Below are 19385 nucleotides of genomic sequence, written 5' to 3'. Positions count from 1 at the left end.
ATTATAATTAAATACACTGCAGAAAAAATAAATCCACAAATAACACTTCTGATCAACAATTCCAACCCTTTCACATATTACCTTTTCTTTTTTTCAGAACTGACTGAAGAGGAAGAATTAAGGATGGCACAATGATGAAAAAATGAGTTAACTAAAGAGGTAAGGAAATTCCTTCATGAGACATAAGCTGCAGGAGAAATGGCTAAATCTTATTCACTGTGGTTTCCCTAAACACCCAGTACAAGGCCTGGCAACTAGTGGGTGTTTCAACGCACAAAATCATGAATCTAGCACCTGGCATGGTGACTCACACATGGTAAGCACTTGAAGGATTGTTGAACAATGAGTCCTTTCATTAGTTAGAAAGGATGGAACACAACATAAGCAGAGGAGAGGGATGTTGGTCTTACTTTATTATCCTTGTCTGGCTTGGTTGCTGAACTGTTCCCACAAGCCAGTGAAGCACTGTCAGGAGAGGTGGGAAGTCCAGGAAGAATAGTCACTGCCCGGCCACTGGGCTCAGTCTCCAGAGAGGCAGTGGTGATGCTCGGAGAGGTCAATAAGGCAGCTGAACCACAAGCTAGGGGAGCACTGACTCGACCCATATTGACGGCAGCCACATGGGTGGTAGGGCCTGCCACTGGAACTGGAAGTTGTGGGGAAGCCAAGGGATGATGAGGCAGGCTCACAGACGCAGGGCTCAGGCAGGCAGTGTTCTGTACCTGGATGGGTGTCACTGCTGCCGTAGGGCGTTCTTGGTTATGTGCCGCCACTAGTAATGACAGGAGAGAAAACAGCAAAGTTCGACTTTCTAATAATAAATGCTACTCACCAAAACATGAGTCATTTCACTATATCAGACCATAATGAAAGGTTGCTATCGCATTTTTACAATAAATAACGGATGTTTGGTGGTTTAAAAGCACTTAATCTTAGCTGGGTCCCTAGACATTATTTTCCTTTCAGATCAGCTCTTAGTCTGTTGAGAGCTTAGAAGCTTAGCTATAACTCCATGCTGTTCAGTTAGAGAGAAGGCCTTTCCACATATTTATAGACATAGCCTGTCTTTGATGGTACTCTACAGTGTCAGATTAGTTTGGCCTCCAGGCCTTTTCAAAATGATTCTCTCTTTTCTTAAAAATAAATACATACATAATTTAATTAATTAAAATAAAATAAAATAAAATAAAATACATACATATGTTCTTCTCCCTTTTCTTAGTAACCATTTTCCTTCTTTTGGTTTTTCTGATAGAATTTACAAGTTTACCCCACCATTGTTACCCAAGAATCTTGGGTAGGTTTTCAAAACCACTACGGAAAATAGAAAGTTATTTAAGATCTTATTGGGTCTAAAACAGATTTGGGATTAAGCTCATCAGAAATCAGCACACCAGTTAGTAGAGTACAATGTCGTGGTCACACAGCTGACAGCGGTGAGGTTTGAGCTCCTCCGGTGTTAACTGCAGACGTCATATTTTCAAGTCTATTGCTATTCTTAGGATTGGCCTAATTCTTTCAGACTTTCAATCTGGAGATCAAGCTTGAATTAATGTGTTGGGCAGGCTTAGCCAAAATAAGCAGATGTGGAGTGCTGCTAACTAGACTGTGCCTACTTCATTTCCTAATGTTCTTCATTACCGTAACATAACATCTGCTTTTCTCAACACCTGTTGGAGAAGAGCTGGTTTAGGCTAGCAGCCCCTTTCCTGGTACTTTCCATTCCAGTCTCCCCCTTACCTGTCCTCACAGCATTGCGGGCCTGGTTGACTGTCATCTGCCCAGTCATGTGCAACAAGACCTTAGCCTGAGGACTTGTCTGGATGTGAGCTGCTGACACCACGGCTGTGGGGACAACACTGGGGCTCCCAGCCATACCATTTCCCTGGAGCTTCTGGGCAGGCCCTCCTGCAGTGGAAGGACTGACCATAGTCACTCCTTTACTTGTCTGACCAGCAGTAGACATAGGGACTTTAGCTTGGGAAGCATTTGTCACGGCCCTGCCAAGACAGAGACAGAGACAGAGAGCCCAATCAAACAGCAAAATGGGGGAGAAAACATTAAACGCAAGAAAAATGACTTGGGGTTTTAAAACAGAACATTTTAAAAGAATTAATGGATTTTTACATTCTGTAAAAAATGTAAAAATCACAAATTCAAAGTAAAGATGGCCCTGAGGGAGAGAAAGGTCTGGAAATATATTGTGAGTCACAGAACATTACACGTCATAATCTGCTCAAGAATAGGTGGTTACTGGGTTCAGCTTTCCATATCAAGGCTCAGCACCTGCCACTGCCTTCCAGGTCCTGGATTCTTCTGCTTCAGCTATCAAAGAAGTTGATTTGTTTGCTATTGCTGCTAATAACATTAGCAGTTTTGCTACTTTTTCATAGCTTTGCTCACATTTTTGGCCCTTTTCTCTGCCTGCTCCCAGCTCAGATCACACGAGTGCCTGTGAACATGTATGTGTGTGCATATACACATATGCACACACTCTTGGAATATTCTCTTTAGCTTCTCTTTACCTGTCTTAATCTCATGTATATTTCAAGGCCCAGCAGAAATCTCTTCTTTTAGAGAAGACATTCCTAAGGCTTAGGCTGAAGACCTTATGATTCTATGGTTTCACGTGAATTTCTTCCTTCTATGGCCCTTGATCACCAAATGTGTTATTTTTAGCGTGTAAATTCTTTATTAAATACTCCTGATTCAGTAAAAGTTTCTTGAAACAGCTCTAAAGAAGCATTCATAGGTTAAATTAAATTAAAATAGGTTCAATGTAGTTTTGTGTCATGTATTTTTTTATATCCTAAATTCATTTAAATAACTCTACATAGTAGAGTTGTATAGTATAGCTGTATAGTTACTATATTCTATATAGTAAAGTATAGTACTGTAACTTTCTACAAAGTAGAATACTTCATTAACTCAAACATCCATATTATTTATTATGATAAATAACAGAAAATTTATTCTAAGTAAGCATATCCCCAGAGACTTTTAATAATTTGTTTTTGAAGGTTATGAAAATGCTTTCCTTCATTAACTTAGTCTTTTGTTGTGGTTTATTTCCCTCAGTTGTGATGGTGGTTTTTTATTTGTTTGTTTTCTAACCAGGGAAGGTCTATCTGCCATCTTCTGGATCCTGAATGTAGATTTTAACATACACAGAAAAGAAGGTTTATATTGATTAAAAATCTGCAAGTCAAATTAAAGCTAACATTCTGTCACCATCTGCAACAATAGTGATCTTCATTTGATTAGGCTGCTGGCCAACCTATAAATCAAGGCCAACAGCTGACAAACATGTCAGTTCATTAAGCCATTTATTTAAAATCAGGGTGTTTGAGGAATGATTTAACACAGCTAAACCTGGACCATTTATTAAAAGCACAGTGGTTAAGATCTGAGGCTCCCTCAATGCCATTATGGGTCTTTTCATTCAGTTTCCAAGGCTATTTTCCTCAGTGACTAGAAGGTGAGCTATCTTTAAAAAAATTTTGAGAAAAAAAAATTTAAAAAAGGAATGAAAATTTTGTATAATTAAAGCTCTTACTTCCTATTATCCTATAACGGAGTTTTTTTTTTTTTTAACCTCAGGGATGTTTTGGGCCAGACAATTCCTTTTGGTAGGAGGCTATTATGTATACTATAGGACATTTAGCAGCATCCTTGGCTTCTATGCAACACATGCCAATAGCAACATCCTCCCACATCCTCCATAGTAACAATCAAAACTGTGTTCAGACACTGCCAAATTCCCTTGAGGAGCAAAATCACCCTTAACTGAGAAGGATGAAGGATCAATGTCATATTTAAGGAATTTTATTTCTGACTTTATTAGAGAAATTAATTGGGAGACAAATCATAAGAGACTCTTAATCATAGGAAACAAACTGAGGGTTGCTGGAGGGGAGGTGGAGGAGGAGATGGGGGGTAACTGGGTGATGGGCATTAAGGAGGGCATGTGATATAATGAGCACTGAGTGTTATATAAGAAGACTTATGAATCACTGAACTGTACCTGGGACTCCAGGATCACATCCTGAGCCAAAGGCAGACACTCAACCGTGAAGCCACTCAGGCATCCTGACTGAATTTAAATTTTAAACAATTAATTAAATTTTAAAAAAGAAACTCGGAATCTTGAGGTCATCAACAAGCTATTGTAATGAATATAGAACTAGACACCTAGGTTAAGTACTTCTTCACTGTACCATCTCAGATGAATTATTTAATATCTCTGTGCCTTCATTTTCTCATCTATTAAGTGGGAATAATAATAGCAACTACATCAACAAGTTGCTTAAGGACTCTGAGTTAATATGTGTACCATGCATTTCAAAATCTGCCTGCCTGGCATATAGGAAGTGTTACACAAACATGTAATAATATAGCTTTTGTTGATGCTAAACATGTTATTTTTTATTTTTGAGCAGAAAAATATTGAAAGTGGTATAGTTGGATCTTCTCACATATAACTTGAAGCAAATAATTTAAAACCTAGTACATTTATTGGTTGAAACCTATAATTTCACATATACTCATGTGAAAAGTAAGCTAAGAATTTGAGAATTAGAAGGGATTTCAGCAAGTAGAGATATGAAATTTTCAAATGTTGGCTATGTAACAGACAATTATAGTGTGAGAAGGAATCTTGGATAGGCTGAAAACCATGGGAAAGAACAAAGCTTCTCTGTTTAGAATTTAGTAAACCATTTATTCAAGACCATACCTTGTGACTGGTGCCACATAATTGCCAGGGAAAACCCCTATCTTGCTGGTATGCATCGATGTCCCTTTGAACCAGCCGTCCTGGCAACGCTCAAAAACTAAAAACATCTCCCCTTTCCTCAGCTCCAGCTCATCCTCTTTCCGGGGAGTGTATGGATATATAGCAACATACCTAAAATAAAAAAGAATATTTAATTTCAGGCTGAGTAGCAGACAAGCCCCTGAATGCTCAAAAACTCTTCCTTGGTACAAAGTCTTGAATATTCCATACAAGTGTAAAGAGAAAATGTAATGGTTTAACCCGTGAGTAGCATTGGTGATTTGCCATTGAGAGAGTTTTTGCAGCCTACAATTGACAGAGGCCTTCCTGATTAAGAAGTGCCAACCTGGTCCCCCTCAATGTGAAGGTGACTATCCAACCAAATGGTATTCGTGGGGTGTGAAAGAATTACCCAGCTTCCCAAAGTGTCTAGCTTGCTGCTGGGGATTAGGGACCTACCAGGAAACCTGAGCTCTTCAAATGGCACTTGTTAGACATGGGAAGTAGCCCCAAATGAGGACATATGGCATGAAATCCCACTGGGAGGCACAACATGCTGCCTTCCACACACAAGCTGAACCTAGAGGTTTGGGGTGCACCTGCTTTCATATGCTCAGCCAGGAAAAATAGTGAATTTGAAAAAGTCAAAAGGAAAAAAAAGTCCAGATCATAGACAGTGCAAAACCACCCCACAGTGCAAGGTGACTGTGCCACCAACAATAGAAACTAGGTAGGCAACACCAACCAATGAATAGTTCATTTCTTTCTTTCTTTCTTTCTTTCTTTCTTTCTTTCTTTCTTTCTTTCTTTCTTTCTTTCTTTCTTTCTTTCTCTTTCTTTCCTTCCTTCCTTCCTTCCTCCCTTCCCTTCCCCTCCCTTCCTTCTTTCCTTCTCTCTTTCCTTTCTCTTTCTTTCTCTCTCTCTCTCTCTCTTTCCTTTCTTTCTTTCTTTCTTCTTTCTTTCTTTCTTTCTTTCTTTTCTTTTCTTTTCTTCTTTTCTTTTCTTCCTTCCTTCCTTCCTTCCTTCCTTCCTTCCTTCCTTTCTTTCTTTCTTTCTTTCACCAGGGCTCTAAACTGTTCCGCATATAAAATCACACATGATGGGGCCACAAAAATGTAGCTCTTTTCTGCCATCAGTAAACTTTGAACGAGACAATGAGGCTCTTCTGCATACTTATTGCTGGGGATTTCCAGCTTTCCACATGCACGCTCCCTCTAAGTCTGATTTGTGTGGGAATACCTTCCTGTTCCTTAGCATCCTCATGCAAGAAACGAAAATGAAGACAAAAAGCTCAAACAGGAATTATACAAAAAGGTGGTTCCGTGTACATATACTATTATGAAGAAGCAAACACGATGTTTCCCTAAACTGTAAAAGGGATGGCTGCACGATGGCTGCCTAGCGAGCTCATGTGTTGGACCCATTTTGTTTCAGCAGTTTCCTCATTATATGCATGACTGGGTGTAAGTTTGCAGAACACAAACCACTTTGGTGAGCCATAAGCCTGTCACCAGCTCTTCTCAGAAAGGTGTTTCTCTACCTCTGCTGTTTGGGCCTAGCTTGAAGTGAACTTTAAAGCAGTAATAAATGACATCTTCACTTACACACTGGGGCGAGCCTGAGGCCGTAAATGTGCAATCTGGTCAGCGGGTCCCGCTGTGGGCCTCGGTCCCACTCCAGCAGCAGCAACAGCAGCAACAGCAGCAGCAGCGCCTGGAGGTGTGGAGGCCAGTAAAGGGGGCGGCGGAAGAGGAGGATTCATCGTCTGGTATGAGAGTGGAGGGGGGAGAAAGAGAGGCAGAAAAGAAAGAAAAGAATGAACAGTTTATTTATTTACATCTTTCGTGGGAGGTGGGAGGGAAGAGGAATCAGGAATCCATTGGAAAAGACTTTAATGGAATCCACAGGGAGCAGAACCAGCAGGCTACCTTGTATGAAAGCCTCTTTAAAAAAACAAAAAACAAAAAACAAAAAAAATTCTTGTTCTCCTTTAAGATCTTAGAGCCACAGCAACTTTTTCAGCAAACAGGTGAGTAAGGACGCTCGGGAAGGGGGAAAGAAAAAAATGGAACAACAGCATGTAATTTTATGATTAATAGCATTTTTCAGTATCGACTTGGGTAAGAACTCCAACGCTTTTCAAGGGGGCAGCTATAACATCACACTGCTTGCTAGGAATTAATTTGTGATTGTTTCTGTAACTGGAAACTTAAACACAACACAAAACAATTTAGCTGCACTATATCTCAAACGACTCTTTCAGAAGAAAATTTCCTTTGATGCCTGGTTTCCAAAAAAGCCCAAACAATAGCAAGCCACAATCACTAGGCTATTGTTGCCACTTTTGCTTATTCTTTTCTTAACTTTGCCAGCTTTTGAAATTTAGTACTATCAAGGCTGGTAATCTTTAACAAGTACACCAATGAAAAGCTGCTGGTTCCTTTATGGGCACAGCCTAATGGGGTTCTGCCTACAGGATTCCATGCCTTTTGAAAATCAATGGAGCAATTGTTACTTTCTGATCTATAAACCCCAGATGATTCTTTAGGGTCTGTATACTGAAACTCCTGGGAAAACAGGCACACAAAGACTTGCCTGAACCCCCACCTCCCCAAATCTTTGAACCACTAAATGTAAAAACTGAATCAAAAGAGAAATAAGGAGACTAGAGAATGCACCTAAGAAAGCATAAATGGCTCTAAAATCGGTCTCTAAAATAGTTCATAACAGTCACCTTGCTTCTATTTTTTGAAATAATAATTCACATCTCATCAACATTTGCTTCATCTGCCTGTTAATATACATAGTTCCAGAAACACAATACACTGAGTAGAAAAAAAAATTCAGAATTCTAGACATATCTTACAACTGTTTCACACATTATATTAAATTTTTTGCTGAAATGACTTTCAAGAAGGATTTTTTCCCATACCGAAGCTGGAGGTGCTGTGGAATACTTAGTGCAGAAATAAATGAGGTGCAGAGCTGCTTACAGAGTACTAACTTGGACAAGGCAGAGGGCAGTTCAAAAAGTTAGAATTGCATGAACATCACTCACGCTCTCCATACAAAACATGGCAGCCATAAGATTTGCTACAACTCTGGAATTGCAGATACAGGGGCTTAGAGTCTTCAAAACCTTTAATCAGGAGAAGGTCAAGCATTCATTCCAATCGGGCTCCTCCCAGTGACAGGATAGAGAGAAACAAAGATAATCCTGGTAAAAACACTTAGGACATGTGACCTGGGCAGTTCACTGGTAATAACAACACATCGGTGACTTGTCAGACAAGATAACAAGTCTAGACTCTACATGGGATAATATATGGAGATTGTAAAATTACCACTCAATTGATTTCCACTTAAATCTTCCAAAGCCCAATCTCCAAACAGTGTGGCTGTGGGAAGGAGGAAGACACGAAGACCACTGCACGAGCACATAAGGAGTCCAACAAGAACTGCTCCTAGAAATTACTTAAAATAGTACCCAAGGCAGAGAACTAAAAAGATCCACTTCACGCTCTGAGTAGAATTCTATTCTCAAGAGGAAAGGAAATTAAAATAGTCTGTCATATCTTAACTTTATTAAAACAGAGGCTGCACTAAATTAGCCCTAAGAAGAAAACGGCAAAAACAAAAACTACAGACCTGATAAAAACTTGTCATATTCTGTTAACAAAGTGAAAAAAAAAAAGACAGTTAAAAAATACAGTAAACAAATGCTTCATGTACATTCCTTTCACAAAGAGTACTTTTAGAAGTCATTTGAGATACAGCTTAGAAGAGGATATTCTGAAAGATCCCAAAGGTTGTGCTTGAGAGAAAATGTATTATCTCTTTTTTTGTGGTTGAAATAGTTTTAATAAAATTGGGCAGATTTTTTTTCCCACTCTTGGGTTACATATCTTTGGGGAAATGTGCACATGTGTGTGCATGTGTACTTGGAACATAAGCACACAAAGACCTAGAGAGAAAGTCTGATTAAAATCAGATTCCTAGATGTTGTTCAGCCCTGTGGGGTTGGTAAAATGATAGGGCTCTGGTGAGTCCAGGGCTGGGACAGACTAGGAAATTCTGTGGGTTGCTTTATAAACAACTTAAACTGAAATAATCTGGTGATGTGGAAGTTCAAAAGGTAATTCACTATGTGTTGTGCTTCAGGCAGTTTGCTATCCTGCAAGACCTGAAATTTCTACAGAGCAAACCACAGCCTTTCATTCACCCGGAGATGACCTAGAGACCTGCTTATTATTTCATAGTCCAGCCCAGACCAGGCCTCAGAGGCCAAGATGCAATCTCCATCAGCAGCAAAAAACATCTATGGACCTGCAAGAAGTACAGATCATATTTTGCTAATAATATTTTGTTAATATCGTTGAGAACCAAATGTCGCACTTAAATGCTATTTTCACTAGACATTGCATACTAACTTAACAGGGGTTTAAAAAGCAGCTCACTTATAATTTTATTTTATGGAAATGTAGCAGGTTTATATTATCACAGCACAGGTGTCTACAAACTATGTGCCACATCACAGAAATACTAATGTAGAAAATTGGAAGTTATTCCAATATATATTAAAAATGAGCTTCCTGGGGATCCTTGGATGGCTCAGCAGTTTGGCACCTGCCTTTGGCCCAGGGCATGATCCTGGAGCCCCAGGATCGAGTCCCATGTCAGGCTCCTGGCATGGAGCCTGCTTCTCCCTCCCTCTGCCTCTCTCTCTCTCTCTCTATCATAAATAAATAAATTTTTAAAAAAATATTTTTAAAAAAATGAGCTTCCTCCTTACATTTTAATAGATTCAGATCTTCTGTTTATAGTCTGTGCTAATGGTCTGAGGCAAGAATTACTATTTCTGAATAACATTTAGCTTAAAAACAGGACTGTAGTCTGCTAATGTGTAGTAATCATCCTTTGCCATATCCAGGTTCTGTTGCCCTGACCTACTGATCTTGAGAGCAGCATCAGCTTTACACAGTAGGAGTATGGGCTTTGGGGCTCAAAAAACACAGATTCCATTCTTGGCTCAGCCTCTTGGGGCAGCCCTTGATAGAATGAACACCAGAAAAGAACTGTCCTCTCTGAAAGGGCTGGATTCTAAGCCAGACAAGCCACAAGTGCTAGTGGACATTGTGAGTGAAAAGCTTAAGTACATGGGGATGGATGATACCACTCCTTTCTGGTGCTTTCTCCTTTTTTTGCTCTTTCATGCGACCAAAGAGTGGTTAGGTCTGAATGTGGCTAAAGAAAGGTGACAAGATCCAGCAGGGTTTAAGCCTGTGCCATGGGCTGCAGGCCACTTCACCAGAAAAGTAGTTTGGAGTTTGGGGCACAAGTTCAACTGACAATAAAAGATTCATTTTCTTTCCAATTGCCCTTTAGGTGTGCATTTCCCTCACACGCATTTCATTTCCCAGGTAAGAGTGACTGGCAGGAGAGACTTTGGGCATTTCTGGGTTCCTGGGCAAATAGCATGTGATATCTCCCAATGCCAGCATCCTTTTTTTCCTAAACATCTGATTTCCAATCAACCCACTTTCACCCTACACATCAACATCTCTGAACAGCCTCCCTGTGTACTGAACTCAGACGCATGTATATAGGCTGAGGGGAGAAACAGTTGAAGCTGCTGCATGGTCAAGCTCCCTCAAGTCAGGAGTGTTGGCAATTTCGGCAGCATCGCTGTGTAAAGCAGTGTTTGTGCAATTATATAAATGGTCTGCTTTAGTTTATGACAATGAGTAGGAAGAAGAAAAGTGAGAATACTGACACTAGTGATTAAAAAAAAAAACTTAGGTGTCAGAATCCAATAAAATTAAGATAAAGATGGAAGGTCCTAAGTCTTAAGTTTCAACTGGATGCTCACCAAATTAAGCCCATCAGTTGTGGGTACAGCTATGAAGAAAAATAAAAAAAAATTAAAGAATGTATAAAAAAAATAGAAATAGGTGCTTAGATGATTATGTCTCAAAGGGAAGATGTAGTGAAGAATTTGGCAATTTTTTAAAAATCTCTCAAGAATGGAATTTCTCTCACAAATGATGGATTTATTGTTCTAGATTTGATTTGTAAGAAGAGATACCTAATGCTAGTTAACTGACTTTGTATCTGTTACATAAGGTCTCTATGCCTTAATATACCAATCTGTGAGATGGAGTTATAACTATAATAGCTTAGGTAAAGCTGCCTTTCCCGGTGCCCTCAAGCACTGCACAAACCCAATCAATAGAAGCTGTTATTATGATTCATGAGACTCTGAAGTGAGAAAACTGTCTTACTCATCCTTATATTGCTGTCACCCAGCTCCATAGACAGACGTTAACAGATCCTCAATGAGCTTTTTGCAAATGAGAAAACATTCTGTGCTTCTACCTCCCTTAGGACAATATGATACGGACTGAGAGGCCTCGGTTCCTGAGATGCCAGAGTCCTTTTCTGCTGCTGCTGTGAACATTCTGGCCACATCCTACCCCTAGTCCTGATTTTTAGAATTCCCATCAATTCCAAAGGCTCAACTTGTACCTCTCAAACTACAGAGGTTGGCAGTTCATTACCCTTCTTCCAGAGCCCTTCTCTAATGCTGACAATAGCAGTTAAGTCCTACTGAGCCTTCCACCATGGGCTTCAATGGGCTAAGTACATATTGGCTATTCTGAGAACCTGACCTCATTTAATTTACTTCTTTAAATACACACACACTATGTGTGTACGTGTTAAATTTTTTTAGTTAGGGTTACGCATTTTTGGAATGCAATCTATCTATAAGTTGGCCATGGGCTGTATTTGGCCTTTACTGACCTGCCTAACTTGTGACATCTTGCAGCTAAAACACCTCTCAGCTGGTACAGGGAATCAGGGATTATTAATCACTTATTTAAGAGTTCTTCTGCCCTTGTGCAGAAATACAAGACTAACATAGATCCTCACCCTCTTCCCTTCATAAAATTAATTGGAAAAAAATCCCTCGTTACTATTAATAGCCAGATGTCTACATTAGATAGAAATAATGCCAGTTTTGCTCTTAATATTAGATATCTAACATTTTAACTGTTATATATGAAATGTATAGGACAATATGCTCCTAACTTCATTCTGCATAAAAGATTCCAAAGTCTCAATTCATGACAAAAATACTAGAAATAATTTTCATTTCCTATTCTAGTGTTGGCATTTATTACCTAATAAATCCACACCACAGGGCAGCCCTGTTGGCCCAGTGGTTTGGAGCCGCCTTCAGTCCAGGGCGTGATCCTGGAGACCCGGGATCGAGTCCCATGTCGGGCTCCCTGCATGGAGCCTGCTTCTCCCTCTGACTGTCTCTGCCTCTCTCTCTATGTCTCTCGTGAGTAAATAAAATCTTTAAAAATAAATAAATAAATAAATCCACACCACAAAAAACATGGTTTCCTTTCTACCAAGCTGCATACTATTGCTGTGACAGTGTTCAAATTCTTAGAAAATATTTCAGATTTTATTTTTAAGATTTTATTTATTTATTCATGAGAAACAGAGAGACACAGAGAGAGGCAGAGACATAGGCAGAGGGAGAAGCAGGCTCCATGCAGGGAGCCTGATGTGGAACTCATGACCTGGTCCAAAAGCAGGTGCTAAACCGCTGAGCCACCAGGTGTCCCAATATTTCAGATTTTAAATAGGATACTTGCCATGATTAATGTAAGATATAGAGGGTACATGTTACTGAGATTTTTTTTCCACTTAAACCTAACATATTAAATCCAAAATATTTCTGCCAACCTACCAGGGACTTTGAGATCTAGACATCTCCTGGGATGACAGACAGGTCTGTTTATAATTAGTCTTTCATTAAATGGAATTGGCACAGTAGACATACTGTTTAATAAACCTTCCTCTTGTTTAACATGCAGGCTTTCTTATATAATCCGAGGATGAAATGGTTGAATGTAAATTAATTTTTGTATATTCATACTCTCTTGTGACCTGTCCCATTGACTTGCCCTACAGTGTGCCTGCCTCTAGTGAAGAGCAACTGGCCTTTTACTACACTGTAAAATTTTCAGCCCACAAGGGCTGAAATTCAGCCAGCTCTGTCTTTTCCACTAATTAATTTTTCTAAGATCAGAAAAAGCAGCCTTTTTCACTTAAATTATGCTAGAATTTTTCCATGTGAAGCAGTCATCTGGAAATGGAAATACCAACTGGTTGTGTATGTACTGGGGTAGAAGAGCAGGAAGGAAAGGAGAGTCTTTTCTGGAGAAAGGAGGGCAGGGTGATTATGGAACTTGGCTCTGGTCAAAATACCCGAGGTTAACAGAATCTCATGGAAACCACATTTTAATAAAAGTTAACTGAATTTTTTCTACCCAGAAGAATCAACACAACTTTTCTTACACCAAACAGTGGTACTATCAAGGCAGCTGTAATTGTTCTGGGAACATTAAAAAAAAAAAAAATACAACTTTAACTCCTAACCAGAACATTATTAACTTCCATTTAAATACAAGAACATGCTTAACTCTATAAAAAGTTTTCTAAAGTCTAAGTCAGGCTCAGTAATAACTCCACATTTATTTATATCCCACCTTGTTTCAAAGTAAAGTGAGACAAGAGGAACATGAGGACAATAAAACTAGATGGAGCCAACATCTTGACTAATGTGCTAATATGTTGTGAGGTCTTAGTTGGAGGGGGGTACAGATTTGGCTCTAAGCATTCTAGCAGAAGGAAACATAATCTTTACAACATATATAAAATCTACAACCTAAAAACAAACCAGCTGCTTAGAAGCCTCCCTATTCCTGGTACAGATTGCAGAGAAACCATAACACAATGGACCAGGCAGGCCCTCCAAGGCATTCGCACATATCACAGGCCCACCTTGCAACAGTCCTCAATAGAGAGATCGGTAATAGTCATCCCCTACTACATTCTAGGCATGGTACTAACTCTTCAAAGTAGATAGTATTAGTTTCATTTTACAGGTAGAGGAACTGAAGCTTAAAGAGGTTGAGTAACTTTTCATGGTCATGTAAACAAGTAAGTGGCTGAGCTGGGCTTCCAATCCAAGTCTGTGGCCACATCATTGGGCCATGCTGTTTCTCTGAGAGCATCATAGCCAGGTGAGACTCTATAAATCAACTTACAGGGGCAGGGCCCACTGGGGAGATCTGATTTGGTCATCTTTTCTATTCTCATTTGATTTAGCACTGAAAGAAACAGTCTAAGAACATAAGCCAAAGCAATGGCCTGGATGAGAGATGTCTCACAATTGCTGGTTCCTTGTAGTTCAACTGCCTGTAACTTCAGGAAACAGGGATTTATTTATTTTTATTTTTTAAAGATTTTTATTTATTTATTCATGAGTGACACAGAGAGAGGCAGAGACATAGGCAGAGGGAGAAGCAGGCTCCCTGTGGGGAGCCTTATGTGGGACTCCATCCCAGGACCCCAGGATCACGCCCTGAACCAAAGGCAGACAGATGCTCAACCACTGAGCCACCCAGGTGCCCCAGGGAAACTGGGATGTAAACAATTGTGTTTCTGCTATTTAAGGTTGAGTTTAGAAACTGCTTGTTTCTTCTCTTTTAATTTTCTCTCCATAGTGTTCCTTCTATGTATCTATCTCCCTTGGCTGCCCTCATTTCTCCTATTAATTCCTCCTATGAGGGTGTTGTAAAGCAATTAGTGTTTAGACTCTGTACGATGCTATGTCTTCACAAAGAAAAGACAATCTGAGGGAGGCTTCCAAGGCAGCAAAGCTGCAGCTATCGTAGAGGAAGACAAGAAACCAAAAGCTGAATCATAAATGGAGAGATTTGGAATCGACTCATCATGTGACTGAAAGCAAACAGCTTAGCTTTTGGGATTCCTGTTTCCTCAGTATTTCTATAAATGTGTCTTTGAAAGAAATAAGTAAAGTCTAGAAACTCAAAAGAATGAAAAAGAAATTTTAGGTTAAGCCTTCAGGAAATCAGGCTGAACGTTAATGAAAATTAAAAGTATTCTATAGAACTCTTCTAATGGCTTCAGGCCACTGATCCTTACTGTTAAAAATTATGCAGGCTGTAGGCAAGAAACCTTCTCATTTTTCCTGTAAGATTAACAGAGATAACAGATGAAAGAGATCCACCCCCACCTAGCAAGTGTCAATATAAACTGCAGGTGTTAGGAGGTGGGTGTGCCAGATTAATGGGACTAAATACCTAAGAGAGAAACAGAGACCAGAGAGGCTGTACTCACTCCAAGGGCAGCTGGGTAGGGAACATCCGATGGGAAAGTGAATGAGGGGCCAGTTGTCACTGGGCTGCTGGGGGGTGGGGTCACAATTAACCCGGTGGTACTTATATGAACCTGTCAAAAAAAAAAAAAAGTTAATTGAAAGACAACTACATTTAATACAATAGACTGTACAGACTAAACCTTGCAGAGATGTTATAATTTTAAAAAATAATATCTGTAAGTTTTTATGATTTGGGGAAGGCAGAAACTCAGTTTAATCAGTCAACATTTACTGATGACCTAATTGGTACTCAACACTGGGTGGTCATGTGATAAGTACTGGCCACTGTGATGTTTTACATACAGAATTCAACTGCTGTTGGCTTTTGCAATGACATGCTGCCTCACTTGGGATGCCACTGTGAACCAAACTGACCTTTCAGATAGTCTGATGCTTGAGGATCCCACTAGCAATTCTCCTGAAGATTCTGGGAAGGTAGGTCATGGCTGAATACTCACCTGTCTATCAATATGCAAATCTTTGTGAAGTGCTTAAGGTATTTTGTTATTCTCAGGATCATTTTTCATGACTTCTACTCTTCAGTGGGGATGCATAATTAAAATGCAGCTGCCTAGACATGCCTAGAGCAGGTAATTATTTATAAAACCTTTAAAGGAACAATGTCAAGCAAAATTAGCTGTTTTCAAAGGTGTCTTATCCCTGATACTATCCAAGATTAATTTACTAGAAAGAAATTGAGTTATTCAGGCCATTTCATTGCCTGTTTTCAGTTACTCAATCAATTTCACTCAGGTTGCATATCAGGTCCAACTGCAGAATGCTGTCATCACTTGATGCTGCAGATGGAGGCACGTGGGTTCCTGTACAAATGGGGCAATTTTCCTCCACTATTAAAGGAATGTGGTTGGCTGGTGCCTTGTTTCCCCAAGGAAACAATGATACTCCAACAACGCAGGGCCTTTTGTAATAAAACTTAATCCCAAACGTAGTTCCCTCAATTCCTATAAATTAAGAAAAAGATTATCAGGACAAAGAAAAGCTCAGAGATTAGTTCCCAGAGGCCCGAAGGAAACTTGAGTTTCCCCGCTGAGTTAGGCCTCACCAAGGCCAGGGAAAACCAGCATCACGGCATACAATTTATTTTCACAAATAAATCTGTGTTATACATGGAATCCACATCCTTTTAAAATCACATCCGCACCTGTTTGCTCAGATACTAATTCAACCAAAGGCTTAAACTAAGCAGATCCAAGTGATGCCCTAACAAGAATTTCTCCCCAAACCCTCCTTTTTTGTCTCTCCTGTGAACCAAAGCCTATTTCCAATCAATTTTTAATGGGAAGTACAGTGAGTTTTCATTCTAGGATAAAATCCAATGGCCTTTAGCTGTTTTAACCAATAAATCTGTTTATATACATACACACCACAAGAACATTTGTAAATTGGCACCACATAAAAGATGGAGTCTTTCTCAGAAGATACAATGAACCTCACTTCAAAGTGCATGTCATTGTTATGGAATCTTCAGGGTAGAAAAAAAAACCCCACCAAAATACAGCTTCCTGGGCCTGACCCTAGAGATACCTAAGAATGATCTCCTGATTGATCGATGTTTCTCTAAAAGCCACAGACTGGGAGTCAAGATAGTTAATTGCTAACGAGCTCATGGTCTTAGACAAAACACCTCACAGCCTGTGAGAAGCTGGACCAGATGCCCTCTAAGGTGTCCGCTATCACGGACATGGGAGGGAAGCAGTGAACACTGAGACTTCTGCAAACCCCAGCCAACACAGGGCCACTCCTAACACTGAGTAAAATAAGAGATAAAAGTCACCAGAGAATGACTAAAGCACAAGTAAACTGGCTGAGCGGTGAGCATGCCCAGAATAAATGCCGGAGTTGGGAACAACTTTCTCCTGTTTTCTCTCTTCCTCATGGAACTGCAAATTAGTTTTGGCTCCTCCACAAGGACTCTGTGGAGAGGGAAAGAGGTAGGGAAAGCAAATGGAAATGAGTGGGTGCACCTCTGGCTCCCTTGGAGCCATTGTTAATTCAAAAAAATGCCACAAAAACACTTAATATTATGAAGCATTCCTGCAGCTGGCAGAGACCAAAAAATATGAGTGGAGACAGAGAAGGAGACAAAAAGGCTTATTTACTTAGAGCATCATCTGCTTTCACAGATGTCACAGACATCTGTGTGTATTTGTTTTGGTGACCCACCTGGACAGTACAGTCTATAAATAATTTCCCAATTTAGGTATTTGAAAATTCTGCCTTCACTCAATAGTCACCAAATGTAATAGCAAGCAAGCCCTCTGCTCCTTTCTTCTGTCCATTTCCCCATCCTGCTGACTAGAATTTGGATGTCATGGAGAGATCTCTAAATTCCATATAGACACACAAGGATAAGGTTCTACCCCCATGTTGGAAAGGTGAGCTGAAAAGCACCATCACACCATCACTGACTGACTACCTACATGTGGATTCCATTCAGGTGATAGAAAAATGAACACTCACTTCTTTGGGCTCCTTACTTCAGATTTTCTAAGTGCAACCAAACCTAATTAAGGAAAAGCAAGAGAGAAAATGGGCCAAGTCAGGATAATAAAACATCCTTCTTCTCAGCATTGTCAAAATAAAAAATAAAAAGAAAGAAAAGGAAAAAGGGTCAGAGCAGGAGAAGTCAAATCTCTTGACTGGTCCTTTGCAGGGCAGAGAAAAAGGACAGTCCTATTTTCAACAGTATTAACATGAGCCATCTTTCCATGTACACTGATCTCCACAGGTAGGAGAGTGTTTGCCCATCACCTATGCTACACACACGTATTGCTTGATCATGGACTGTGGTTCCCTCCAATGTACACAGTGAGCTAGACAGGGAATTGTTTTCTGTAAACCTGGGCTGGAGAAGCCAGGCAGCACTTGAAACATCTCCCATAGGCTTCTTGAAATAACATCCCTGAGGCAACACATTACCACCTATAACAGAATGAATTAGAATACAAGAGGAGGGGTGGAACAGTTGAAGGGGAAGCTGTTTTAATGGAACACAGAGAGAGCCTTGTTTCCTAAGCTACTCCAACCAAAACAAAAATAGCTCTACTTTTATAGTCTTCATTCCCAGCTCTGGTGTGGCAGCGTCAGACATGCTCACACCTGACTGCTGAGTTCTCTACAAAAGATATAAATGCTAGGTTTATCCTGCTTTCTCTTTTAATTTTCTCTAATGCCAAAAGATTACTGTCTATTCTTTAAAGCTACTCCTATTCTGAGTTGCCACTATCTTACCAGAAATATACCTTTTATTTTAACAAAACATCATTGTGCAAACGTTGCTAGGTCACAAATAAAAAACACAAATGATTCAATTTTCTTATACTGAATGGCCATCTTTACTAGCCACCTCCATCAGAACCTTATTCAAAAATCTTTTGAACCTTTCCAGAGCGACCTCAATTGGTATTCCTTACTCCAATCTATAACCCATGCTTATTTTTCACATAGGTACAATTAGTTACATATAAAGTTACATATAAAGTAACATAGCTCTCCTTTCTACCTATTTTTCAAGTGTCTCATTCATTCAATACATATTTACTGAGTGTTTATTGTATGTCTGACATTTGGAATATATTGGTGAACAAAAAGACCTCTCCCTTCATCACACTTATGTTCTAGTGAGGTATGTCTGTATATCCTCATTCCCTCATAAGATCAAAAGCTTCATTTCCCCACCACCTAAAAAACACCAACAAATCAGAATCTTATTCAGAAAATGAATGCATTTAACTCACAACATGCAGGATGAATCTAAGGGAGCAAGGTCAAAGAAATGAGGCTGAGAGAAAAAAAAATTTTTTTTGAGAAAAAAATTTTTAATAAAATTGGCAAGGAATACCGAAAACTATGTTGTACATATTTATTCTGTGGCCCAAAACAGCCATTTTAATTAAACTGACAACTTTCTGAGGACCAAGACTATGTATTTGTTTCTTTGTTTTCTTTAAAGGAAATAATTCTTGTGTTTAAAAAATGTAAAATCTGCATGAATTTTAAAAATTAAATATGAGACTTGAAAGAAATTTCTTCCTTTATGACAGACTGCTTTGGATTGGGCTCTCTGACCTTTGGGTTGAGGAAAAATATAGCTGTCATCTAACTGGATAATTATAGTAGCCCTGTGACTTAGGTGGGCTCCTTTTACAGTCCAGAATGAAGGCCTAATATAGGGAAGTCCTATAGCTCCTTATTGCAGTGTACATGGTGCCTAGGAGGATCTAACAATGAGGCACTCAATAAATGCCTGCTGACTGCATGCATGTTTCCAATCACCTTGTGGGGATCCCTGGGTGGCGCAGTGGTTTGGCGCTTGCCTTTGGCCCAGGG

The 19385-nt window shown here is 39.6% G+C and overlaps 1 protein-coding gene across 1 annotated transcript in view; it reads right to left on the bottom strand.

Annotated features, from left to right (window-relative positions):
• Window positions 1-19385, bottom strand: part of SH3RF1 (SH3 domain containing ring finger 1) — a 182059-nt gene that overhangs the window by 20846 nt on the left and 141828 nt on the right. The window contains exons 6-10 of the mRNA XM_072719729.1: window positions 14996-15106; window positions 6379-6539; window positions 4736-4906; window positions 1741-2000; window positions 411-772 (exon numbers count right to left, since the gene is read on the bottom strand). Coding sequence (XP_072575830.1) covers window positions 411-772; window positions 1741-2000; window positions 4736-4906; window positions 6379-6539; window positions 14996-15106 — 1065 coding nt within the window. The remainder of the gene's footprint in view (window positions 1-410; window positions 773-1740; window positions 2001-4735; window positions 4907-6378; window positions 6540-14995; window positions 15107-19385) is intronic.

Source organism: Vulpes vulpes, chromosome 9 (assembly GCF_048418805.1).
Source record: "Vulpes vulpes isolate BD-2025 chromosome 9, VulVul3, whole genome shotgun sequence".
NCBI lineage: Eukaryota > Metazoa > Chordata > Mammalia > Carnivora > Canidae > Vulpes > Vulpes vulpes.
The sequence above is the reverse complement of the archived record's forward strand: the minus strand, read 5'-3'. Positions and strand labels throughout refer to the sequence as shown.